Source organism: Tenrec ecaudatus, chromosome 4 (genome assembly GCF_050624435.1).
Source record: "Tenrec ecaudatus isolate mTenEca1 chromosome 4, mTenEca1.hap1, whole genome shotgun sequence".
In the NCBI taxonomy this organism is placed as follows: domain Eukaryota; kingdom Metazoa; phylum Chordata; class Mammalia; order Afrosoricida; family Tenrecidae; genus Tenrec; species Tenrec ecaudatus.
In genome coordinates, this window is record NC_134533.1 from 200,542,281 (window position 1) to 200,568,622 (window position 26,342).

A 26,342-nucleotide genomic window follows, 5' to 3' on the forward strand; every position below is an offset into this window, starting at 1 on the left:
TATATTAAGCTGAAATCTCGTTCCTTGTCATTAAGTTTTATCTTCATCCATGTGCTGGCCCTTCCTGTATTTGAGGGTAACTGCCAGATCTGCGGCCCAGTTGAATTACATGGTATGACTCTTCTATCCATTCTCACCACACAACTTGGTGGGAGCATGCAAATAAGGTGTAGAAGACTCTAACTTAGTGATTGGTTGTTTGCAACTGGGTATCAGGGGAGCCATTTCAGAAGCAGGAAGAGAAAAGCCCAGACCAACAAGAAGAACCACCAACTGAGCAAGCAAGTTCAGGATCCCTGGGTGAAGGGGTGGCAGCCTGAAGTGAAGTGGCAGTGGTACCAGAGGCCATGGCGCCGTATCCATAAGACAGATAGTGGACCTCCGGGCCATGTAAAGAAGAGGGTTTGGGGGCAAGAGACTAGCTTGCAGACTTGGGGTGCTCTTTGGTCACTTTGCAGAGCTAAAGGAGCTTTGTAACATTTGTCGGAGCTAGGCTGAAGCCAAGGGATCATGTGGCTGGCTGCTAGCATGGCTGAGAACAGGTGCTGCTTTGGACAAAAGGACTGTATCCTTAATGTTTTCTGATCCTGGCTGTTTACGTCCCTAGTAGCTGCCCCAAATTATAATCTTATATCAGTTCTGTGTGGCCATTACAACAGATTGTCAAACCCAGCAGAGAAGTAGAGAGCCATCAGGGGGATGGATGGTTGGTGTCCGAATCGGGTAAAGAAGGCTGGAGGGTGGAAGCAGAGGCATATCTTAAGAACTGTCACTGGGCAGCTAAGGAGTTGGGCTCTCCTCCCCTCCTTAGGTTAGGTGTGGCCTCCACACCATTTCCTCATCATCCCATAAATTGTCGTTACTAAATTAGCTTTCCTCTGGTCTTTTTTCATACCCTTTCCCACCTTGGTTTCCCTCTTTTAGATAGTGTCAAATTTGTTACTGCTCTTAACTGAACACAGACTGTAGGTGTCACCTGGTTTCCTTTAGGGGTCTTTAATAAAATGGCCAGGTAGGCCTTTCTTCTTGTTACTTGAGCTGTTTTTGGAAACCAGGCTACCTGGTTGCTAGAAATAGAGCATAGTCTCTAGCCATGTTTATTTCTACACAGGGAGTAAACCCCTAGAAACTGAGCGCATCTCCTTCCATAACCGTACTAAAGGACAGTAAAGTGGGTCAGAGAGATCAGCACCCAGACACCAAAGGGCTGTTAGGGAAGTCTGTGACAGGCTGAAGGGGCCAGTAGAACCGGGAGCTGAGTGCCTGCTAAGGTGAGGCACTCAGAGAAAAAGGATTTGTATTGCAGAGCACCTCCAGAATTAGAGCCCCCGACTCCAGGAAACGGTCATGAGCTGGGAATCCGTGTGAAAAGCCATTAGATGCCTATACCATCACCACCAGCACCCCTCACTCTCTCGGGGGGAGTTTTAGTCTTAGATCTTGGACCAGAGGCTCCAAATTCAAGCACATCACACATAGAGGGATAGACTGTAGGGGAAAATTCTAAGAGCTAGAACTGTTATCCTCCTTTCCACCAAGTGTCGATTAGGCTCCTTCAGGAGATCAAGACATCAGAGCAGCGTTCTCAACATGTGCATCGCGGCATTAGGTAGGTTGAGAACCACTGGATTACAGGACCCTTCTCTGATAAAATTAGACCCAGAGAAAAAGTCCTAATACTTTCAGGGGTCTCCAATAAGTGCCAGGTCCTTGACTGGTCACATTTAACTGGAAGACCACATGTTCACGACCTAGTCCCCTCACACACAGCTTCCCAGTTAGCTCTCCAAGTTAGGCACACATCTCTCATATAAAAGGTCGAAGCCAAAGCCGGTGGGGAGAAAGGGATTCAGGGACAGGCGGCAGTGACAGCAGGGAGGAGAGGCGGGGAAAGGTGGTTATTTTTAAACTGTGCTATCTAGAGAGGCTAGAAATAATACCGCGCGCATGGAAGATGAGCAGAATCCTCCTGGAGAAGAAAAGGGGCCTTTAAAACCAAGGGAGCCGTGTTAGACATTAGAAATAGGGTGGCTAGTAGAACAAAGGTGGAAGTTGACGTTTCCTAGAGGACAGACCAAAAGAAATACTGTGTGTACTCGAGTATAAGTTGACCCGAGTATCAGCTGATCCACCTAATTTTACCACAAAAACTGCGTAAAAATGTTGAAAAACTCAGCTTATTCACGAGTATGTATGGTCAGTGAAGAACAGATAAGAAAATTAGATTATCCTAAGCCCAGTCCCTGGTTACTAGAAATTTAGGAAGAAATAGAGGATATAGAGGGGAGGAATTTATCATAGCAATCACATAAAAAGTAAAACGACAATGATTTTATATACTTTTATTGTTTTTTAAACAGAAGTAATTTTGGAGATTGAAAGGGCACCTGAATATTCAGCACAATGAGTGAAAGAAGGCCAGTACCAACACACAGGCATCGTGAAATTTCAGAACTCCAGGAACACAGAGCAAGTCCTACAATATGCTAGAGGAAAAGTAGTGATCACATGCTCAGAGTTGGTATTAAAATGAGAGGTTTCTTAGGAGCAGCAAACTGGGACGAAATAGGTCTCCCAAACTTCACTGACCTGCTATCCTCTCTTCAGAAAAAATACTTGGCACCCCCTGACCATTACAAACTTTTGTACTGCAGCCCCAAATCCAGGATAAAAATGTAGGCCTCCGCTTTTGCTGTCCCCCTGTCATCTAGTGCCCCCCAGGGGGAGGTATCGCCCACTCGGCAAACACTGCACTAAAAAAGAATACCTTAAAAATTCTGACAAGAAAAAACTTTCCAACTTAGAGATTGTATACCCAGCTAAACTGGGCAGGACTAACTTGAGGATAGTGGTGGTTTGTTGGGGAGAAAGATCAGGCATCCTACGCTTACAAAGTTACAGTCTCGAAAGTCCACGGGGGCATCATTGTCTTATAGGGCCCTTGTCCTAGCGGGTCCATGTGCATCAGCATTGACTCGATGGCTGTGAGTTTGGTTTTGGAATGGCCTATTGTGTATGCACCTGCTGAGACCGTTCCGGGAGGAGACACTTTGCACCAGTTCAAGAGAAACGGTTAAAAAGAGGACTAAATAAAATAATAAAAAATAAATTTAAAAAGGCTAAATGGGGTGCAATAAATAGGAGCTCCAGTATAAATAAAGTGAAAGCAAATTAGGAATTTTCAGAAAGAGAATTTCCTTGGGATGTCCCAAAAAGCAAACAGCTGATGAGTAGCCGCCTGAGCATAGGCATGGGAGTTTTACACTGGCTTGCCTTCAGGAGAGTTAAAGATGTATTACACAAGATACATAGATGACAAATAACAGTCACTTAAGCCTAATGCAACTCTTATTACTGACCTGATTTACTAAGAATTGACATAACGATATTAGAAAGATAAAGTTAAGTAGAATACTGCGGAGGGGGAGCTAGCCAAATCTTAATCTCCCATAATAAGAATTAAATTGGTAATGGATTGGTTTTATCTTGTTACATGACCAAATACCCTTCAACTTGGTTCCTTAAAACAACATTTAGCATCTCACAGTGGGTCAGGGGTTTGGAAGCACTTTAACTTGGTACTTCTGACTACTCAGGTCTCAGGATGCTGCAGTCCGGATGCCTGTGTGGGCTTCTGTCCATTGAGGGCTTGCTTGGTGGGCTGAAGGATCTACTTCCAAGCTACCTTAGGTAGAAGGAGGCTTCAGTTCCGGGTCACATGGGCTTCTCTTAAGGATACTAATACCTGCCTTCCTCCACAGCAAGTGATGCAGGAGAGGAAATAAAAGAGATTTCCTGTGCCTTTTGCGACCTAACCTCATCATTTCCTCTGTATGCTGTTGACCGACAGACCAGCCCTTGCTACATCGTGAGAGGGCAGTGTGCTCCTTACCAGTGTGTAATTGACCTTGCAGGACAGGCTAAAACCACCTATAGGGTTTCCAAGGCTGTGGTCTCCACGGAAGCTCAGACGGCTGCATCTCTTCCATGGAGGGCCTCAGACTACCAGCCTGTCAGCCAGCAGCCAAGCACTGAGCGCTGTGGCTCCTCTGGAAGGGATGATCCAAGGGTGTGAATACCAGGAGGCAGAGGTCATTGAGGTTACCTTTGAGGCTGGCTCCCATAGACATGGAGCTCACCTTGAATGGAGGAAAATACCAAAAAGAAACACCTGACTTGCAAGAAGTTTCTCTTGGCAGCGGAATTAGGGGTTGTAATCAGAGAGCCAGACACTGCTGGTTTTCATTGTGAGCCTTAGAGCAACTTTCAGAAATATATATACTGTTGAAATAAGTAAACCCCCAAAGCACACCGCCACCTAATTAATGTCCCCGACAATAGAGCAACAATTGAATTACATGTTGTTAGATGCTATCAAATCGGTTCACTGCCCAGTCCTGTGTCATCCGCAGAACTGCTCCTGTGCCTGAGCCCATTGTTGCAGCCACTGTGTCCCTCCATCTCGTTGAGGGGCTCTCTCTCTCCATGCCCCTCCAGTTTACCAAACATGGTGTCCTTCTCCACAGACTGATCTCTCCTGACAATATGGTCCAAAGTAGTTAAGACAAAGTCTTGCCATCCTTGGCTCTAAGGAGCATGCTGGCCGTACTTCTCCCAAGATAGACCCATTTGTCCTTTTAGCAGTCTGTGGTACCTTGAATATTCTTCTCTAGCACCACAATTCAAATGCATGGATATTTCTTCAGTCTTCCTTATTCAGTGTCCAACTTTCACATGCACGAATTACATGGGGGAGCAAAAACGAATCTGATCAGTGTCTCCCTGCATTTAAAAGATCGTGTTTACCTAGATGTGTGTGTTCTTATAAGTCCTTTTACAGATAACCTGAAGTTGAATGTAAAGATGACATAGTGACAGAACCGGAACTGAAATCTTTGAATAGCTGTGACTTGAAGAAAAAACAGTCATCGGGTAGTGCAGTGCCCTGGCCTTTCACTAGTGTGGTACCAAGAAGGGGGAGAGAAAAATGATCAGTTAGCAGTTTCCAAGGAGTGGAAAAGTTCTTAAGTGGAAATGTTTATATGACTTGGGAGCTATAAATGGCAACATTATTGAAGGGAAAATCCTTTGGCGGATAGTTGGAAGACACTTTATAGAACCACTCAAGCCAAGGGAATGAGGATGGGGATTGGCTACAAACCAACTGCCGCCTCCGTCTGGGTGGGTCCTGCAGAGCCCGGCCAGAGCTGCCGCCCAGGAGCTCCAGGCTTGTTATCCACCGCAACTCCTCCGCCTCCGCCTTAGGGTGCCAACTCTGCCCTTGATGCCCTCGCATGCTGCTGTTCAAGTGGTCGCGGTTCACCTCACCTCCCTCTACCACTAAGTTATTACTCTTGTTAATGCACTTAAGTGTTCTTGGGTTCTTGGATGTTTTTTCCGCCCCCCCCCCCTTGGATTTTTTTTTCAGTGTTGGTTTTTGTTTCTTTTTGCTATATTCCATCTGCCTTTTTTTAAAAATTTAACAGTTGTATTAGCACTTTATCCACGTCATGCAATTCAATAATTCAGTCATATCAAGGAGCGTTGTACGTCATCCATCTGCCATCTAAGACAGGGTGGGGCTGGGATATTGTGCGAAAGGAGTTTGAGGTGGATCTAGATGTAGTGGAGACCGCCATAGACATGAAAAGTACCCTGTGAAGCATTTAGGCTTACATTTTTTAACCCTTTTTAAAAAAATCATTTTATTGGGGGCTCGTACAGCTCTTGGCACAATCCATCTATCCATTGTGTCAAGCACATTTGTACATATGCTGTCATCTTCATTTTCAAAACATTTGCTTTCTACTGGAGCCCTTTTAAAGCCCTTTTAATCCGTTTACAAATGTACAAATGTGCTTAACACGATGGATGGATGAATGGATGGATGGATGGATGGATTGTGATAAGAGTTGTACAAGCCCCCAATAAAATAACTTTTTAAAAAGATAGAGAAAAGAATGCCCAGCGTAAACTGGTCTGCCATCCCGAGTATGTTGGCTCTTACGCCATTCTTGATGATCCTTAGCTCCCTGCCCTGGCACCTGTGGTACCATCACAGTGGGCAGACAACCAGGCAGTGGAAGGGGGCAGATTGGGTTTTGGTGGTTTGCAATCCTCAGTGTTTTATCTTTTTATTTCACTTTGCCCACAGATTGGGGACCACAAATTCAGTGCTCACCGGATCGTCTTAGCAGCCTCAATCCCGTACTTCCACGCGATGTTTACAAACGACATGATGGAGTGTAAGCAGGATGAGATTGTCATGCAAGGAATGGACCCAAGGTACTCAGTCCTTCCCCTAGGTTACACAGACTGCCCTCAAAGTGCAGCGTCCACCAGGGGCTGGGTGTCACTGGAGGGCACACAGCAGAACACAGGGCCTAGCACAGTGACACACGTGAAGCAAGTTTTGATCCTGTTCTTAGGTGACTACTGGTGAGTAACACTTTGTAATGAGACCCAGGATCTAAGATGCCTTTTAAACCAGGTGTTGGGTCCAAGGTGGTTTATTATCCTCTAGACTTTTCTGTGCTGGCCATTCCAGCTGGCAAAGTAGTTCACAGATAGCCTCATTCACAGTCCAGAGAAGTACTGCCCGCAAGCTCGTTCTGCACCGTTCAAAGTAGTAACTGGTGGCCACACTCGGCTTGGACCCCTTGATATGTGACTGGTGGGCCTGCGGGACTGAATTCCAAGTCTCATTTCAATTTCATTTGAAATAGTTGCCTGTGGCCAGTAGTTCCTAGATTGGGCAGTGTTGACTAGAAGATGGTAGGGACTATCTTGATGTCATGGGTCAGAAGGAGGTCAAGTCGAGGTGATCCCTTAGTCACTTGTTGCTTAGCCTCCTGCCAAGGGGGGTGGTGAGGGCTGAGGGGAAAGAGCCAGAAGACTGTGTGACCCCTTGTGGGTGGTCGAAGCTGCTCTGCCCCCCGTAAGTGGGAGCAGTAATCACATGCCCACCCCATGGCCGTAATCTCAGATAGTTGTCAAGACAGACACGGCGTGAACCCTTTTTCTCTGAGGTCTGTAGCCGAAGGAGCCGCACAGTCCCAGCCCTGCTCTTGCTGCTTTCATGGAAATACCGCAAGCGGGTGGCTTTGCCAAACAAACCTATTTTCCCACGATTTAGGAGGCTGGAAGACTGAGGAAGTCAAGGGTTGGCTCTTGGGGAAGATTTTTTTCTGTGTGTGGGCCCTGTGTCTCTCTGAGCTTCTGCTCCTAGGGGATCTTCATGTGTCTTGGCATCTCTCGTCCTCCATCTCTTCCCTGCTTACTTGTTTAATCTCTCTTCTATCCCAAAAGAGACCGGTTTAAGACACCCTACACCGGTGGTTCTCAACCTGTGAGTCGCCACCCCTTCGGGGGTCGAATGACCCCTTTCACAGGGGTTGCCTGATTCATAGCAGTAGCAAAACGACAGCGATAAAGTAGCAACGAAAATAGTTTTATGGTTGGGAGGTCACCACAACATGAGGAACTGCATTAAAGGGTCACAGCATTAGGAAGGTTGAGAACCACTTAATTGGTTGAGAACCAATTAAGGCTTAATTGAAGTCAGCCCTCCAGGAAGCACCACCACCCCACCATCATCCCCCTCCAGCCCAACAGAGGGAGCAGCCAATGCAAAGGCCCTGACCGAGAGAAGTCAGCACGTTGAGGAGGGTGAGGATGGAAAAGAGAAAGGGGGAGAGAGACCAGGCCACATGCAACCTCACAGGAGCACTTTAGGGTATATGCTGAGTGTGAACTGGATGGTTGGAGAAATGTGAAAAAGCTCATTCTGGAAATTCATACCAACGTACTGATATTCCAAAAACATGCTTTAGCACGGCACCAAGATCACAGTAGCCATCACGCCTACCAATAAAGGGAATGAGTTATTCCACGTTTAGATGTTGGAATATTAGATAGCAGCCACCCCAAAATGAGAAACCCAAAGACCCCGCAGGAACATGGGCAAAAACGTCTTGTAGGTTAAGGCTGCGGCGGAACGGGCGGAAAAGGAACCTAGAAAGGTGACCGCCGCTGACTCATTAAGCTGTTAGATGCTGGGTGAAAACCGCTCCCCCTTCATTTCTGTAGTAAAACCACTTGGTGAATAAAGCAACTTCAGAAGTAGAATGAGCCTTTGACCGTGAGAAAGTGGTGTCTCCATTCAGGGGGCGTCTCAGAGGGCAGAAGGTAATCGGATCTTCAAGTGGGGCCCATCCGTCCTGGGGCCGTAGTGTCAGCTCGGTGAGGGCCGAGTCTCCGCTCCGAGCACCGTCTCACCCTCCCCTCCCCTTCTTCCCTCCAGCGCCCTGGAGGCTCTGATCAACTTCGCCTACAACGGCCACCTTGCCATCGACCAGCACAACGTCCAGTCGCTGCTCATGGGGGCGAGCTTCCTGCAGCTGCAGAGCATCAAAGACGCCTGCTGCACGTTCCTGCGAGAGCGGTGAGGGGCTCCGCCCGGGGACGGGTCCTCTCATCTCGGGACCCCCCTGCCCAGGTTGGCTGCGTCCTTGTCCTTGGAGCGTGTTGTTCATGTGAAAGGAGTGAGCTGGGAAGGTCACTCTGCACAGGTGACATTTTGCGACGTCGACACCAAGCAGAGCCACTGCTTTGGTGTGACCCTTTGCAGAATATGATTCTGCCCACTCTCCCTTAAGGTGCCTGGGTGGTGCCAGGGGTCAGGCACCAGGCTGCTAACCTCCCGGTCAATCATTTGAACCCACTTGCCACTCCATGGGAGAAAGATGAGCCCGTCCGCTCCCATGAGGAGTTGTCGCCTCTGCCCCATGGGGTCTCTGAGTCGGTGGCAGTGGGGGCTTGGGTTTGGGAACGCTCCCTCTGTTGGCCTGACAGTCTGAGCAGCCATGAATGGAGCTGCCTCTACTGTTCCCACCACTATCTCTGACTTTTGGGAGACCCATGCCTGCTCTGTAGGAGCCCTGCTGGCATAGTGGTTACATGCCAGGCTGCAATCTGCAAGGTCGGCGGTTGGGAACCACCAGTCGCTCCTGGGCTTTCTACTCCCGGAGGAGCAGTTAGTCTTAGAAACCCACAGGGGCAGTTCTGCCCAGTCCTGTGGGGTCACGGGGAGTCAGCATGGACCCTCGGGCAGTGGAGTTTGACCCTCCTTGAATTTCTTGACCTTACTCTTTATTCCAGCTCTTGTAGAGCCAACCCACTTTTCACCTCCTGGGGTTTTCTGCCCTACAAACACACACACATACACAAACTACACCACCGCCACCCCCACACATACCCTTCACCCTTGTAAAGCTCTTTAAGAGTAGGAACCAAATAAAATCTGTTGGCATCTGACAGTGACCTTTTTAAAAAAATCATTTTATCGGGCGCTCGTACAGCTCTTATCACAATTCATCCATCCATCCATTATGTCATGATCATTTGTACATTTGTTACTATCACCATTGTCAAAATATTTTCTTTCCACTTGAGCCCTCAATGTCAGCTCGTTTCTACCCTTCCTCCCTCATGAACCCTTGTTAATTTATCAATTATTTTATTTTTCATGTCTTACACTAACTGCTGTCTCCCTTCACCCATTTTTCTATTGTTCATCCCCCTGGGAGTGGGTTATACATCGGTCATTGTGATTGATTCCCCCTTGTTCCCCCACTTTCCCCTTCCCCTCCTGGTATTGCTCCTCTTGTGATTGTCCCTGAGGGGTCTGTCTCTCCTGGAGACAGTGACCTTATAGGACAGAGTTCATGGAAGCAGGCTCCCATAGCTTTCGCCTATGGAACAGCTGGTGGGTTTGAACTGCTGGCCTTTTGGTGAGCAGCCAAGCACTTAACCAGTGGGCCCCAGGGCCCCTTACAGGACCAAGCACTCTCACCTGCTCCCAACATGTGGCAGTGGGTCTAGTAGGTCTTCTAGGGCCTTGGGCTGTCAGAGAGCCCTTAGTCATGAGGCAGAGGCCCTTGAACCACCAGAGTCTTGGTCACGAGGGTGACAAGGCCACACACAGGCACCCCTGCCTCCACTGGAGCCCTCTGTGACCACCTGGTTGTCCCCGTCCTGACCACCAGCTTCCTCCCACCTCATCTCTGCCGGCCTGCAGCTCACCTCCAAGCCCTGCCCTCTCCACCCTTCATTCCTGCTCCTTCATTCCCTCACACCCAGCAGCTCCCTGCTCCCTGCTTGTGTCGCCCTCCTGCCCACACAGGTGTCCCGGAGCACTGCTGTGTATGCAGCCAGGCAGCATGACTGTGGGAATGATGGCTGGGCTGCAGGGCACCTGCCTACGGATGCCAGCGGGGGGTGGGTTTTGCTGAGATAAGTGTTTCTGGTTTTTGCAAATCCAGACAGCAGGATGAGAGAGGCCCCCAGAACCAAGCTGCGTCCCCAACCCAGGATGCTTTTGAGGGGTGGGTCGGAGAGATGCCTATGGGGAGGGGGCGGAGCACACACATATCTGTGTCCCCACAAAGCCTAGAGAGTCCAGCCAACCAGACCAGCTGCTGCTGAGTCCGACAGACAGCCCCACCGTCCCAGTAGAACTGCAGGTTGTGATGGTGGGTTCTTCAAAAGTGGATCCCCAGAACTTTCTTCCGAGGAGCCTCTGGGTGGACTCTACCACAGACCCTTCGGGTTACAGCCAAAGACGTTACCTGTGTCACCCTGAGTCTCTGTGGAAGTAGACTGGAAATGAGTGTTCTCCCTGCCCTTCACCAAGAGGACAGCAGCCCCATCAGAGGCTGTCGAGGTCATTGCTGTCCACTCTGATTCCAAACCCCAACCCACTGCCATCTGGTCAGTTCTGACGCATACCACCCCTTATGGAGGCAGAAAGCCTCATCTTTCTCCTGCGGAGTGGTTGGTGGGTTTGAACCAACTCCAAGCCCTGCCACAAAGTACCGTCACCTTAAAAGATGCCTATTGAGAACAGTGTTTTTTCGAGCAGAGCCCCTTAGAGGGGCACGTCATGAAATGTAAAACCTGATATTTTGGCGCCCTTCCTTGGCATTTCTTCCTTCAGCTCTCTGTCTTGTCCCTGCCTTTGCCCGCCGTGTTCTCTCCTGCATTGCTCTGCAGAAGGTGCTGGGTTCTCCTCGGGTGTCCTGGAAGATGAGCCTCGAGCCCTTCTGTGTCAAGCCTTGATTCTAAAGGTCTGGTTGTGAATGACTCCAGGGGATTGTTCTGAGGAGCGAGAGCGTCGTGGAGAAGATGGGCACACCTGGGTGCCGAAACCAGGGAGGAAGGCATCGGTGTTTTTAGGAGTGATCTTTCCTAAGCCATCAGATATTCCACTTGCTGCTTTAGATATATAGCCGAAGATTTTTCCCTGTGACCTTTGGATGTAGGGGCCTCTTTGTTTTAGGTGAGCACTGGTGACGGGTATTTTCCAAAACTTTTCCCTGAGACCTTGATGGGAAGGCCAGAAATGTCAGTGAAGCGCACCAGGAATTGCCTCAAGTCACTGCTCCCTCCCTCTGAGGGGCTGGGTGGTGCAGAGAAAGCCTCGCATCTCATTCTGCAGCCTCTTTGCTTTACAAAGGGTGTTGCTCAGCATGCATGTTTTCTTGGTCTTAGAAATTCACGTAGGTTTCCACCATCGTGGACAGACAGTTCAGACTAGAATGTAGCATCAGTTTTGAAGAATTTAGACTTCTCATATAGCCAGGCTCCTTAAAGACTGCTCTCTCCGTCCTTCTCAGCCTGTGGCATAGAAACTGGCACTCCAAAGCCTTTGGCTCCGCGGGGACAACGGTAACGGAGTGCTTAATCAGTATGGGTCTGTGCCTATAATTTTAAATCAGCATAGAGAGAGAAAATAAACAAAACAGAAACAAAGCATTATAATGGAGGAAAGTAAACCTGGACAGTTGCTCATCTGATACATAGCATTTCTTACCACTGATGGATGATCATCACAAAACCAAAAGGAGAAAAGGCTCATCCCCTCGAGGATCTGCTTTTGCCGCCAAGATTTCCCAAACCGTACTCTGGCTCAAGAGTCATAGGAGGAGTGTGGTAGCAATCTTGCAAGCCTGCTTGCCCTGACAGAACTGTGGGATGAAGGGATGTGTGTACCCACTCCCCATTAATAATCAATTATACTAAAAGTAATAGGGAGCAGTCACAGCAGGAGAAACAGCCGTCAGCGTCGCGCAGGTGCTCCCTGCAGGCTGCTGTGGTCTTTTTGTGTTTCCTTGAAGGTCCTGGTTGTTAACTGGATGAAGGTTTGCCAAGCACATCAACTTTCTTTCCTTTTAAGTCGTTCCACTGGGGGCTCGTCCAGCACATCAGTTTTCTATTCAACGATTCATAGCCATTTTGCTTCCTCTCACTGACCGTATTGCCAGTCTCCTGCTTCGTCCTGTGTCCCGTCCTCCCTCTTTCCTGCTTCCTGCTTGCCCTGGGCTTGGTGTTGCCCTTTGGATCTCAATCGGCAGCATATTCCAAAGAGTGCATACCTCACTGGTGTTAATGTCTCACTTTAGAGACCTCACGACTGTTGGGCTGGAAATTGACTCGGGGGGCTGGGGAGTGGGGGTTCATTTCCAGACCTGAAGGAGACTCAAGGCCACAGTGTTGGGGGTGAAGATTGCCCTTTTGATCTGAAAGGCCTGGTTATGTTCCCATGTCCCAAGCTGAAGGGTGGCTGAGGGCCACAATCTTGGGGGGTTTTCACCAGTCTGAAGCCAGCCTGCAAGCCTGGCTGGGTCTTTTTCATTATTTGGGGCTTTAATCTACTTGTTTTTCTCTCTCTATCCCAAACCCACTGCCATTAAGTCGATTCTTAAACTGACAGTAACCTCACATGGTAGCCCCGCTCCTGCTGGAAGCAGACAGCCCATCCTGCTCCCATGGGGCAGACAGAGGTGGTGGGTTTGAGCCCCCGTGGTTATCAGCCACGGTGCGTAACCCCGGCGCCCCTTCCGTTTGATCCAGAGCCTGTGTTGTGATCCTTTTCAGAGCCGTTGGTAGCGGTAAGATCCATCTCGTTCTTCCGACCTGTGGGGGTGATGCTCACGTGTCCACTAGGCCAGTTGTGCCCGGACATCTTGGATGGTCTTACTCTTCTCTCCTCTGGATGGAGAGGAGCCAAGAGTTATGCCGTCAGTACCCACTCAAGCCTTTTAGACCTTTGTCACCACTCACCAAAGGAGGGTGTAGAGCATGTCCCCTTGGGCGATGTTGCGCCAAGCGACCTTGGTGCACCCTGAGACCGTGTTCCCGAGCCCCTCGGCCCAGTGACCCTTTCCCTCCAGGTGTGTGGTTATGTCTTGGAGGTTTTTGTGACTTTGCCCCCGTAGTTCCTCACATTCTTCCTTCATCGTGGCCCCCACTCAAGGAGGTGAGTTGTTACATGGAGAGAACTGTCAACCCCTGGGAAGCCCAAGCCATCTCCCGGGTTGCCCTGTGAGTCACAGGGCCAGGATGTCCCCAAGCCTCGATCAAAGGCTTGTGAGCACCACAAACTGGCTAGGACAGTGAAGAAATAAACGCTTCAGGCTCTATGAGCCTCGCTTTCCCACCTAAGACGGAGCCCCTTTAAACTCACAGGGTTGTTCACAGAACTTGGGAAAATGTATGTAAAAGGCTGATGAAGTCCTTGCCTTCTTGACAACGTTGGCACTCAGCCCCTGGGGAGCAGGGCCTCTGATGCCCAGCCAGACACAGAAGGAGGGAGAGCTGGCAGATTCTCCACCACGTGTTCTGCTCTCCTTCCCGGACAGCATACCCCCACTCCTGCGGCCCCCGAGACCCATAGAGAGGATCATCTCTCTTTACTTTCCACCTGTAGAAGTCGCTCACCTCCTGTCTCATGGGACGTTTCACAACACCAACGGTTGTTTTCATTTGGTGGCCCCGCCCAGCACCAATGTGAGAATGATGGGAGGGGGCACACCATTCCCTGCCCCATAAGGTTTTTCTTTTTGTCTCATTGTATGCCAAAAGGCTTCACCCCAAGAACTGCCTGGGTGTGCGGCAGTTTGCCGAGACCATGATGTGTGCCGTGCTCTACGACGCGGCCAACAGCTTCGTCCACCAGCACTTTGTGGAAGTGTCCATGTCGGAGGAGTTCCTGGCCCTGCCCCCGGAGGACGTGCTGGAGCTGGTGTCCCGGGACGAGCTGAACGTGAAATCGGAGGAGCAGGTAGGTGGGCACTGGGAAGTGACAGGTGAAATGTCGTTTTTCTTAATAATTCTTATTTTTCATTCATTCTCTCTGTAAAGTTAAGGTCATGCTATATATGTGGCTGTACCTCATGGGGTTGGTCTTATTTTATCATATGCTTTATTTAGTTTTCTTTCCCCCCCCCCCAATTTTAGTATCTTAAGGTTCCATTGACTTTGATCAACCCAGATTTCTTTATTCTTAGATGCTTGTGTTATTTCTAATACTTACTATCAAAACCAAAACTTCCTCTCGAAACAGCCATGAACTAGAAATAGCAAGTAAAGGTAACTCTTTTGAAAGTGTTGTTCTAAAGAGGAACAGGGGTCGGGGTGTGGCTCAGGGGAATGTGAAGCCCAGAGGGCTTTGTTCCTGAGAGATGATCCCATAAGCTGTCTGCCAGGGGGAATTTTCGAGGAGAGAGACACCTGGAAATGCAGGAGCAAAGGGGGCATAGCTGCTGGGATGAGTTGGCCCACAGGGTTCGTCTTTGATAGGAATGCAGGGGGAGCCCATGCCCACAACCAACCGGGAGATGCTGGGAGGGGCTTATAGGCACCTTGTCTGATTGGTTTTCCATTTTCTCCACTGAGGGTGAGGCTGGGGAGAAGGGTTAGAAAGGGGGTGGGGGAGGGGGGAGAAAAGATGTGAAGGATCCTTTAGGAGAGGAGACAGTGAGAGGGGGGACACCGAGGGACTAAGGCTGCATAGGAAGCAGGCCGTAGCCAAGAGGAGTGGCCACCAGTATGTCCTCTGTCCGACATGACAAGCAGAGGGGGACTTGACTCTCAATAGCCTGACTTCCCGCAGGCAGAGCTTTCCTTCCGGGTGAGAGTACCCGAGGGAGAGCAAAAAGGAGCAAGAAGCTGGGTTTTCCTTATTAGCAAGTGGTCCTGGAAGCCAGGTAAGCTGCTCCCAGGAGCCATGGCTTCAGTTTCAAGAGACAGGACCGGGCAGAGTAGCAGGGCCCAGAGAAAGGGAGCTGCGGAGTCAGGGGACCAGTGGAGAAGGGTGTGGGGTTTGAGAGTGGGCAGTGCAGTGGGGTGCCTGGCCTCTGCTTGGGAGGCGACACTCCCGTCAGCCAGCCTCACCTCTGCCTTGGCAGGTCTTTGAAGCTGCTTTGGCCTGGATCCGATATGACCGGGAGCAGAGAGGGGCCTGCCTGCCTGAGCTGCTGTCTAATATCCGCCTGCCTCTCTGCCGACCCCAGTTCCTGTCGGACCGAGTGCAGCAGGATGACCTGGTGCGATGCTGCCACAAATGCAGGTGAGACCAAGTCAGCCGTGGTGCAATCCTGGGAAAAGGAAGGCCCCAACCTGAGTGTAGGTGGGATGCAGACCGTCGCTGCCGACCCTCCAGAAGCTCGCCACTGTAGCCCCCACCCTGCTTTGGTGTTTTGACTCTGCCGACTACAGTAGACTCTGCTTGCCCGCCCCGCCCTCCGACGCTGAGCATGTCTCAGCAGCCCCTCAAAGTCACCTCATTTCCTCGAGCCCACCCCATCTGGAAGGCTCCTCCTTCCCACTGGAGAAAGAGAAGCCAGCCTCAAACAGTGCACATGTGGACCAGGTGTGGAGCATGACTCCCGTCCTAGCATCTCCCCTCCTCATTCCAGGGACCTGGTGGATGAAGCGAAGGACTATCACCTCATGCCAGAGCGCCGGCCCCACCTGCCAGCCTTCAGAACTCGGCCCCGCTGCTGCACCTCCATCGCGGGCCTCATCTATGCTGTGGGCGGCCTCAACTCAGCAGGTATCTTGCAGCTCCCCTTTGCAGAGCCCTGGCTTAGACTCCGTGGACAACGAGGCACCGGGACACAGCCTGGCCCTCCGGGGTCCTCTCCGTGGGCCTGGCCCCACCCTGGCCCTCTTTGACTTTTGTCAGCCTTATGCAGGGAGAGCCTGTTGGGGGTTAGACTTCAGATTCAGCATATCAGAGCTAAAGGGTGTTGACTGTTGGGAGAGCTCTTCCTGTCTGGATGGGACTGTGTAGGTCCAGAGAGCCCCTCTGCTCACACAGATGGTGCAGGCAGAGGACCAGAACTTGGTGTCCGGACACCCGAGCCAGCACACTGTCCCTAACATCATAGTGGCTCCCGACCCGTACTCAGCTCTGGGGCCAAGTCGGTGTACCAGGCTCGTCACAGTCAGTCATATGAGGAATCTCAGGCTAGACTGCAAGAATGCCCCTCTCCGAGCACACAGGGCCTTCCCCTGCTGACATCGAGGCAGGTGCCCTTGGGGGTCCCAGAGCAGAATGAACCCAGGAGGGCAGGAATCTCACCGGGTCTTCCCAGACTCCTGGTGAAAGGGACGGCCTCGCCCTGCTCATTTCCCCTCACTGCAATGACTGCTATTTCTGCGGGCTCCCAGGCGGCGTGTGACTACTGACCTCGAGGCTGCTGCAAACCCACCCCCACAGCACCACAGGAAGTAGCACCTGGCGAGCTACTTCCATAAAGATGACAGTCAAGAAAGCCCTAGCTGGAGCTCAGCTCTGCTTCTGCCCCATGAGGGGCGGCCATGCATCAGGGTCCACAGCAGCAGCTTGGCTCACTGTGCCTCAGACCAGGCTCGATGCTTTGCCCTCAGTCTTCAGAGCAGCCCCACCTCCCATTCTGGGGACAAGGACACAAAGCCACCTGCTGGGGTCACCCACAGGCAGATGAGGATTAGCCAGGAGAGCTTGAGCCCTTCGAGAGGGGCATGCCTCCTGTTGGGGGCACTCAGAGTTGACTAACGTCCATCTCGGGCTTAGCGCGTGCTTGATGGTAACAGAGTTGCCCTCCAGAAAGCAATGCCTCCTCTCCGAGTCCGACTCCCTGAGGGATGAGGCTCGAGGCCCCGTGAAGCCAGAGCAAGTCAGTTCTCCATTCAGCAGTGGGGACACACTTCATTTCATGTCACTGGCTGACATGGCTTCCCAGGCCCTCTTGGGTTGACCAGGTCTTTGGGAAGATTTAAGAGAGTTGAGTTAAATCCTCGCGTAAGTCAGTGCCCAAGAACTGATCCAGGCATGTGGCCACACGGGTTTTCATGTGAGTAGCAAATTTTTATGCAGGTGACTCCCTGAACGTGGTGGAAGTGTTCGACCCCATCGCCAATCGCTGGGAGAAGTGCCACCCCATGACCACTGCCCGGAGCCGCGTGGGCGTGGCCGTGGTGAACGGGCTGCTCTACGCCATCGGGGGCTACGACGGGCAGCTCCGGCTGAGCACTGTGGAGGTCTACAACCCAGAGACAGACACCTGGACCAGAGTGGGGAGTATGAATAGCAAGAGAAGGTATTCCTGGACATTCCTGTTTGCAGCCCGAATGAACACACACACACCCCTCGCTCCTGGGGAGTGCCAAAGAGAGACCACAAAACTAAAGGCACTCTTGGCAGCGGGCCGGCCACTGGCAGCAGCTCCTGGGAGCGAGCCCTGTCTGCCTGGAAGGAAATACTTGTGTGTCCTCCAGGGAGCTGGGGGGTCGAGGCAGGACCGTCCTCCGCTATACTGCCTGCCAGACAAAAGAGCTGGAAACAGGTGGGAGGGGAGGCTTGAGGAGGGAAACGGGACTAGAGCTGTGGGGAGATCTCACAGAAATTTGAGATTCGAGCTGAAATGTGAAGGAGGAGGATTTAATTTCATTAAAGGTAAAAGGAAATCCAGGATTTTATTTATAGATAGATACAGATATGTGCATCTGTACATACACACGCACATTCTTCACCCCCTCAGCCCTACCCCACCTGCGCTCTCACCATCTGGGGGATTACGTAAGCCAACGCTGTGTCCTTCACTTCAGGGTCACCACACGTTCCCCAGGGCTGGAGTGCACAGGGACTTGCCGGGCAGACCAAGCTCGTGGGTCACACGCAGAATGCAGGTCAGCTGCTTGTTCCTCCCACCACTTGCCCACTCACATTTCCTGCGGAAGATGTGGGACCGGAGGGCATGCAGACAGTGCCTCCAGGTGGCCTTCCGAGTGCGGAAGGGACGGGCAGTGTCTCTCCGGGCGTTAGCAGTGGGGTTGAATGAGCACAGGCTCGGGCATGGTGAGCTTGGAGGGGGTTAACGGACGACCTTCCGTTCCTCTGCCCTCGGCGAGGCTGCACCAGATCTGGTGTCACGTGGCACCCTCTTCAGGGACCCAACCTATCAGCCAACCAGCCAAGGCCCCTACTCGTTTCACCAGAAGCTCTTTCCTTCGGCTTCCTTGGCATATGCCTAACCGTAGGGGAAAATTAGTTAATTACACAAATTTGAGAAAGTGGGGCAGTTGGCAATCGCCAGACTGGACGCGTTCCTAGGCCCTTTCTGCTCTATCGTGTGCGGTCTGAGCGCTCACCTCACAGACCTCTTTGCCCAACTGCGCTTGGGCCCCGTTAGTCAGATCAAGGCTGCCTCGAAAGCCCCTGCCACCTAAAAGTGCAGCAGTTTCCGTACGCAGCAGTGCCGCCGTGTGTGGTCACAGCTGGAACAGCTGTTAAACCTGTAAGGCGGGACTCAGCGTAGGTTCTGTTGCGGAAAGAACAGAACAACCCATTGCCCTTGCTGGCTTCGATGTCACAGGGTCTGGAGTATGGTCCGGGAGCAGGGCCCTCCGGTAAGCCTTCTCCGGCCTGGGGTAATGCCCTCAGACTAGTGCGTGGGTCCTGCTCGCTTTCATCCCCTTCAAACACGGGCTGCCTTCAAAAGTTCTTCCAGTCTCCCCTAACAACCCACCGGCTGTCTGCCCAGACAGTCGGTGACAGCCTCCTTCCTGCTGCCTCTTTCCTTCTCCCAGACCACCTGTGAGACGTCGTCTCCCGCCAGACCGTCCCCCTGTATCTCATCACATTTGGCTCACCGCTTCCCGGATGGCCTGTGCCCTGCGCTCAGTGGTTCTCTTCATCCCCTCTGACCATGTGGTTGAGCCCGTGTTTCGGCTTTTTCTGTTTGTCTGTGTCTGCATCTGTGAGTGCGTGATCTTCCCACAGTCTGTGCCCAAGACAGGCTCCCTCCCTCTTGCAGACCGAGTGGGGCAGTGAGCCCGATTGAGTTGCTCTTTCCTGTGTATCCCACACCCAGATTCACTTTGCATCTCCCCAGCCTCAGGTTGGAAAACAGAATCACAGCTTGGGGTTTGTTTTTTAACTTTGCGTGATGCATTGGGTAGAGTGAAAGATTTGCTCAGTGACTCCAGGCCTCTCTGGGTCTTTGATATTAAGAGAGCCTGGCCTGATGGTCTGTACGTCTTCAGAGTCCAGCCTATACCTGAGCAGCCCTCTTTCTGAGGGGAGAGCCCAGCCTCCCCGAGCTGAAGCTGCTCAGCTGCCCAGTGCTGATGACCAGGCTTCCTGCCCTGCAGGCTGAGATGACAGATGCAGAGCACGTGATGCATGTCATCAGCGCAGAGCCTGCAGGAGCTGTGGCTTCACTTGCTAAGACAGAGCCGTGCAAGGCCCTGTCTGTAATGACGAGACACCTGGCAAGCTTAATGGTGAATCGAATGGTTAAATCAGGGAGCAGGGAACTTGGACTTCTGAAACAGAGTCTGGAAAATTAGAGCTGCAACAAACATGTCCTGCGGGCCTGCTGTGGACAAACACCATGCTAAGCGCAGCCCAGGTTCACAGGTGAAGACCCTTCCCTGCCTTCTAGGAGGCCTCCCTGTTACAGGGAGCATCAGATGCTGGTTCCCCATGGTGCCAGAGTGTAAGCAGCCAGGGGGCAGGGGCATTTGGCTTACCACTCCAAACTGTGCCTAGGAGAGTGCACCTGCTGAGGGCCTGGTGAAAACCCACAGCTCGATGCATGTGCACCTGTGATAGATAGGTGCCGTAAGAGCGTGGCCTGGCACTCAGGGAGAGTGGGGACAGGAGAGAGCGCTGCTTGCTGGGTGGTCTCAGTGACTTCCGGAAAAGAAGAGGGGAATTTGACCTAGGCACCGGCACAGCCCAGTGGCAGTGGCAGGTGGGCATTTCAGGAGATCAAGAACTGAGAAGAGAGGATAAAGGGAGGGAGCCCGTAACGGGGTGGGGGAGTGGGGGGGTAAGAGATGTGAGGGAACCACAGGAAAGCTTCTGCCCCTCTAGTCCCCACCTGGAGTTTACACCTAGTCGGGAACTTGGCAGGTGATGGTGAGGTACATTTCTAGCTGAGCCAGCCACCTGTGGCTCTCTCGGCTGACAGCTCTGTCTGTTGCAGTGCCATGGGGACAGTCGTGCTGGATGGGCAGATCTACGTCTGTGGGGGCTACGATGGCAACTCCTCCCTCAACTCTGTGGAGACCTACTCGCCCGAGACGGACAAGTAAGGACTGTAGCCTCCCCCTCCCACCCACCCATGCCACGGGGCAGCCGGACCTTCTTAAACAGAGTGAGAAGTCACAGCTGCAAGAGTAGATAATGTCTGACCTTCTGAGGCCGGTAGTGTCTTGCATGGAATAGGTATTTCATAACTGTTGGCTCAGTAAATGAATGAATGAATGTTGAAAACAGACGAGAGTATTGATCCTGGGAGACCTTAATGCTCTCAGCTTAATCGGCCCCCTTTTATGTAAATACAGATAAGAGGGCTAACATAGATGAGCTGCATTTTCCAAAGTGGGTAGGATATGATTGGGTCGGAGAGCAGGCAGGTGGAGAGAAAAAGGTAATATGGTCCAAGTATGTTTGGCAGTCCCACAAAGTCCTGTTCTTCTAAGATGCACTAGTGGTTTCAACGTTATGTAGCAGGATGTGTTAGGCTCTGCAAAATTCTGCTGCAGAGAAGCCTGTTTAGCCTGGCATTCCATATAATACCTATTATTGCTTATGGAGGGCTCTGGTAAAACGTAGCCTCGATACTGTGTATGCTCGTGTATAAGCTGAGTTTTTCAGCACATTTTAATGCAGTTTTTGTGGTAAAATTAGGTGTCTCGGCTGATGTTCGGTTCAACTTATACTCGAGTCTATATGGTATTTCATTTCCGCACTTTGGCTATTTTGGTAATTATGTAATAAAACCAAATCCAGTGAGTGAGTGGATCCAGTAGGGTGTTTGTCAGCCAACACCATCCATTCCCTCAGCCTGCTTACTCCCCGTGGCGGGAGCTAGGTGTCCAGGGTCCGGGCGCAGTGCCGAGTCTAGTGGAGCCCAAGGGTGCCTTCACCGCCTCGCCCTGGAGGCCTGTATCCAGAGCTGCTGGGTGCAGGGTAGGAGCACCTTCCTCTCGTGGGGCTGGGAGGAAGGACATAGCAGGTGGGCGTCTGCTGCAGTGAGACCCATGTGGGTGGGCAGTGGGAACCGTGCATTCAGGAGCAGCTCAGGGACAGGACAGCACTCAGCATAACTGAAGACAGCATCATCTAGTGGGAGAAGGGCGTAGGGGCCAGTACCCAGAGGAAACTGGAAAGTAGGCCTGAGCTGGTGGTGCAGAACCTCAGCAGGGAACCTAGTCCCACCTTCCAGGAAACATCAAGGATCCTCTGGCTCTGTGGGGTTAGGATGAGGTCCAGTGAAAACTGGACCATCTTTGGGGGTTGGGGAGAGGGTTCTTAAAGTAGTTCTGGTGGCAGGCTGGGACTTGGGCAGCAGGGGTGGGAAGAGCGGTGGCTGGGAGTCAAACTAGCTGGGATTTGGTGACCACGAGAACGCTGAGATGAAGAGACCAGAAGCCCGAGAAAATCCTGAGTTTTGCCAGTGCCACATAGTGGGTGGTGCCCTGCACGCACGGGAGCGCAGGGCGGGAACAGGTCTGTGGGAGATGGAGGCAGTGTGGGGACATGCTGATGTTGAGCCAGAGAGAGCAATCAGCAGTGGGGGGTGGAGGAGAGGGGGCGGAGGGGAAGAGACAGTCCAGCGCACAGCGGGACGCAGCACAGCTCAGCGTAAGATGAGAGGGCAGCACGGCCCACCATGGGAGGACGGGGACACACATGGTGCTCACGCCGCCCCTCCCATTTTGGCTTTCCCCTACAGGTGGACTGTGGTGACCCCGATGAGCTCCAATCGCAGCGCTGCGGGGGTCACAGTCTTCGAGGGCAGGATATACGTGTCAGGAGGCCATGACGGCCTGCAGATCTTCAACAGTGTGAGTCTGGCTCCCTGGACTAAGGGCCCCTCCTCCCTTCTCAAGAGTCATTCAGACAGAGAGCTGTAGCTGGCCATAGCTAGACAAACCGAGATCCCAGAGCACCGTGCACATGCCCTGAAATTCTTACATTCCGGAGGAAGGTGCCAGAGTGCACAGGGCCCACAGTAGTGGGGGGCTGGAGGGAGGAGCGCAAAGCCCAGCCGTCCACCCTTGGCTGATGAGCCCTTGTGAAACCCCTTTCAGAGAAATCTCAGGCACAGAGCGTGAATTTGCAAGGAGGCCTGGGGGCAGTGGTGGATGCGTGTTGGGCTGCTGAGGCTGTTTACCGTGAGGTCAGCAGTTTCAAACCACCAGCTGCTCTGTTGGACAAAGACAGGTTTCTACTCCTGGAAAGAGTGACAGTCTTGGAAACCCACAGGGGCAGTTCCACCCTGTCTGGTAGAGGCACCATGAGTCGGAATCAACTTGATGGCAGTGATTTTTTAAAATAGTTTTCTGTTCCTCTGTGCAATCAGCTTGAAATTGCATTTTTTTTGTCCCCCAAAATCGACTCAACCACCATTGACCAGTGATTCTGTGGAGCCAGCCAGTGCTGTGTTGAGACCCCCATGGGCAGTGCACCCTTGGGCTAATCGTTAGTTGTAAACAGAAGGGGTCAGATTAGGGCACCTCTCACCCTCCTGGTTGTAAGCTCAAGGGCAGGTGTGCCGTTGGCAGAGGCCCTCCTCTCTGGGCTACCCGCCAGTGCCCCCCCTTGCCGGCCCAGTGGCCTAAGCACTGGCCCTGATTGCCTGCCCGTCCCCTCCCTCTGCCGTAGGTGGAGCACTACAACCGCCACACGGCCACCTGGCACCCGGCCGCAAGCATGCTGAACAAGCGTTGCCGGCACGGCGCCGCCTCCCTGGGCAGCAAGCTGTTCGTCTGCGGGGGCTACGACGGCTCCGGCTTCCTGAGCATCGCCGAGGTGTACAGTTCGGTGGCCGACCAGTGGTGCCTGATCGTCCCCATGCACACGCGGCGGAGCCGGGTCTCCCTGGTGGCCAGCTGCGGGCGCCTCTACGCCGTGGGCGGTTACGACGGGCAGTCGAACCTCAGCTCGGTGGAGATGTACGACCCAGAGTTGGACCGCTGGACCTTTATGGCGCCTATGGCGTGTCACGAGGGGGGTGTCGGTGTGGGCTGCATCCCCCTCACCATCTGAGGCCGAGAGGGTGGGATGCGCAGGGGTGGGTGGTAGGGGGTCTGCCTCACACACAGACGCTCCTTCCGGCACAGCCCCGCGGGGAGAAGCGGTGGACCCGAAGGTGGGGTGCGCCCCCCCTCCCCAGGTATGGGGTTTCTAGGTGCTCAAGGCCGTCCTTGTTGGGCTGCCCCTGCGCCCTTCGGGCCTAGGCCATCACGACGCAGGGCCGGGGCCCCAAGAAGCCCCTCTGGGCCCCGCTGCCCCTGCGCCCACCTGCCACCACGGGGCGAGCCCCGCCCTCCCCGCCTGCCGTGTCCGGCCGGCCGTGTGGTGGCCAGCGTGCTCTGGGGTGGCTGCGGGCCGGGCCGGCGAGGAAGTGCGCGTGCACAGGAGGCACCGGGCACACCTCCGGGCAGCGGAGATCCCGGGAGGGTTGATGTGGGTATTGTCGTCACCTTATTATTGAGGAGAGGTAGAAGAGTCAGAAAAGAGCCTGGAACGAAACAGAAGGGACATGAAACAGCAAAGAACACTTGCAAGAAACTGGAAAGAAAAAGAACACCTTTTTTAAAGTGGATTTTTTTTTTGCCAGAAGGGAACAGTACAAAAGACACTAAAAGGCACACACGTGAACACGGAAGGCCGCCCGACGTGCAAAGTGCAGCCTTCACTCCCACCTGCGGAGCCCAGGGCCCCAAGGCCTGGTCCCTCTGCCCTGGGGTTCCCTCGGAGCTCCGGTGTGGTCGGTGCCCTCTCGCCTGCCCCTGAAGCAGGGTGCTCCTGTGTTTGTCTTCACACTCGTTGTCGGAGGACTTTTTAAATCTGTGGTTCAGCCAGTCTGCCGAATGACTGCCGACCTTCTCAGAGTGAAGCCCCAGCCCAGAGCTCAGCTCCAGAGGCTGGTGGATGCCCCCCCCCCCCCCGCCCGCCTCCACCCCACTTCGGACCCTTTCCTTGGTCTGGCCCAGGGAACAAACTGGTCTGGGCAGATTCTCACTTTCCTTCTGGGGTCATGTTACCCATTGCGATGTTTCTGGAGACAGTGACTGTACCTCCAGTCCCTTCACTAGGGACTTGCTCTGTCCACCAGCTGGGAGCTGGCTTGGCCCAGTACCCTCATCAACTCTGCCAGCCCACTGCCCCTCCACCCACTCGCCCAATCCAGGGGTCTGGCCCCCTCCGACTGACCAGCAAAACAGACCTTTGAGTCAGGTGAAGCTGACTTCACCACTTTATGGACTACAGGCCGAAAGAATGTCTGGCCGCTGCTGCAGAGAACAACAGTGTTTTTTATTTCCTCCTGAAAGGACCCCAGGCCTGTTGTTCCTCTTCTCCTCCCTTGGCGGAGCCTCACACAAGGGGGGACACCTTCTCTAACCCGTGCACTGGGCGGCACTGGAGCCGCCGCCTCCCTGCAGCTTTTGTAATCGAGCCAGAACAAGCTGGAGAAGGAGGAAGGACTAAGAGAGAAAACCCGTCAAGTCTGTGGTACTTCAGGCCTTTCCTTCAAGTGCTGCTGCCAAAATCTGGTTTCACAAAATTCTTCCGGTCGACACAAAAGGAGGAATTGACCCCTGTCACCCAATGCTGGGTCTTAGGGTCCCAACTCCCCATCTGGCTATCCTCCCCTCTGCACCTGCCTGGAGGGGCACCCAGAAGCCTGTGGGAAGCCTTCCAGCCCGGGACCCCTCAGGTTCCCTGTGGTGCAGTCGCCACGCATCCATCCAAAGGGAAAAGGACCTTTGCACCCGAAACGTGGGAGCGGGGCCTCTGCCACAAGCACTTGAAAACAGGGTGGGGATTTTGGTGTTGACGTTGCGTTTTATTTTTAACTGTAAATTACTCACATCCAATATGGTGTGACCTGGGTCCGTGGTGGGGCTGCACCCTCTCCGCCCACCAGCCCACACGTGCTTCCCTGTGCAGGCTTTGCCTCTAGGAGTAGACTTTGTGACGGAGGGCGGGCTCCGAATCTCCCGTTACAGAGAAATGCCCATCGTCGCCGGTGAATTTGAGGCCTCGATTGTGAAGTGGGCTCGGAAACAGCCTGTGTGCTGCTTGGTGAGTGAGCCTCACTGGGTCCTTCAAACACCTGCGCCAGATGGCTCCTTTTCCTGGGGCTGGAGGACAGTCCCACCCTCCCACCTGTTGGTGTGGGCCTCACACAGCTGTACTCGAGGTCAGGGTTTTCAAGTAAGATCAAGCACAAGTGAGCAAATTTTACACACACACAAACACAGGTTCCTCGGACAGACGGTGAATGAGTATGTGCAAATGGCTGGTCTGCTGATCTGGCTCTTGGGCGTTGGAACCCTTGTGGCAACATCGCTGAAGCAGGAGGCCTCACCGCAGGATGTTGGGAAGAGTTGAGTCAGGAGGTAGGACAGACATGGCACTCGACGCGCCTTGGGGTCTAGCCCAGCTCTGAGCAGAGGACACTGGTGTGCCCACGCTCCTTGGGCATTTCCCCCTGAAGAACACTTGGAGCCTTCCAGGTTTCGCCCAAGATCAAAGCCAGGACGGGAGCTGAAGACCAGCGTTCTGACAACCCCAGAGAAGCGCCTGGACGGGAGTTCTGCCCTTCTCCGACGTATTGCTTCCCAAGAACCCTCCCCTTTTTATTTATAGCACGCATGATGTTTGTGTTAAGAAACCAAAGAAATAAAGAGAGCGCTCGTAATTCTCCTTGCCCTTCCTTGGTTTTATTTTTACGTCATTTTGTGATGAGATTTATCAAGAACAAATCAGTGGTCATTTTGACTGTTTTATGTGTACAATTCAGTGGCGTTGATTCTGTTCACCTTGCTATGCAACCGGCACCATGATCTGCTTCCACTTGTGTTCACTACCGGGACGGGAAACGCAGCGCCCGTGAAGCAATAACCCCTTGTTTTCTCCTCACTCCTGCCCCTGGCAACCTCTAATAAGCTGGTCCCTGTGTATGTGCCTGTTCTGTATGTTTCATATCAGA

General features: G+C 52.7%; 1 protein-coding gene across 2 annotated transcripts in view; it reads left to right on the top strand.

Annotated features, from left to right (window-relative positions):
- Positions 1–26,051, top strand: part of KLHL18 (kelch like family member 18) — a 49,520-nt gene extending 23,469 nt beyond the window's left edge. The window contains exons 2-10 of one of the 2 annotated variants that reach the window (XM_075547249.1): positions 6,155–6,285; positions 8,303–8,443; positions 13,924–14,122; positions 15,249–15,409; positions 15,759–15,895; positions 17,189–17,426; positions 20,319–20,423; positions 22,074–22,185; positions 23,006–26,051. In XM_075547249.1, coding sequence (XP_075403364.1) covers positions 6,155–6,285; positions 8,303–8,443; positions 13,924–14,122; positions 15,249–15,409; positions 15,759–15,895; positions 17,189–17,426; positions 20,319–20,423; positions 22,074–22,185; positions 23,006–23,389 — 1,608 coding nt within the window. In that variant the 3' untranslated portion in view covers positions 23,390–26,051. The remainder of the gene's footprint in view (positions 1–6,154; positions 6,286–8,302; positions 8,444–13,923; positions 14,123–15,248; positions 15,410–15,758; positions 15,896–17,188; positions 17,427–20,318; positions 20,424–22,073; positions 22,186–23,005) is intronic. The other variant, XM_075547250.1, reaches the window with a different exon arrangement.
- The last annotated feature ends 291 nt before the right edge of the window (positions 26,052–26,342 follow it).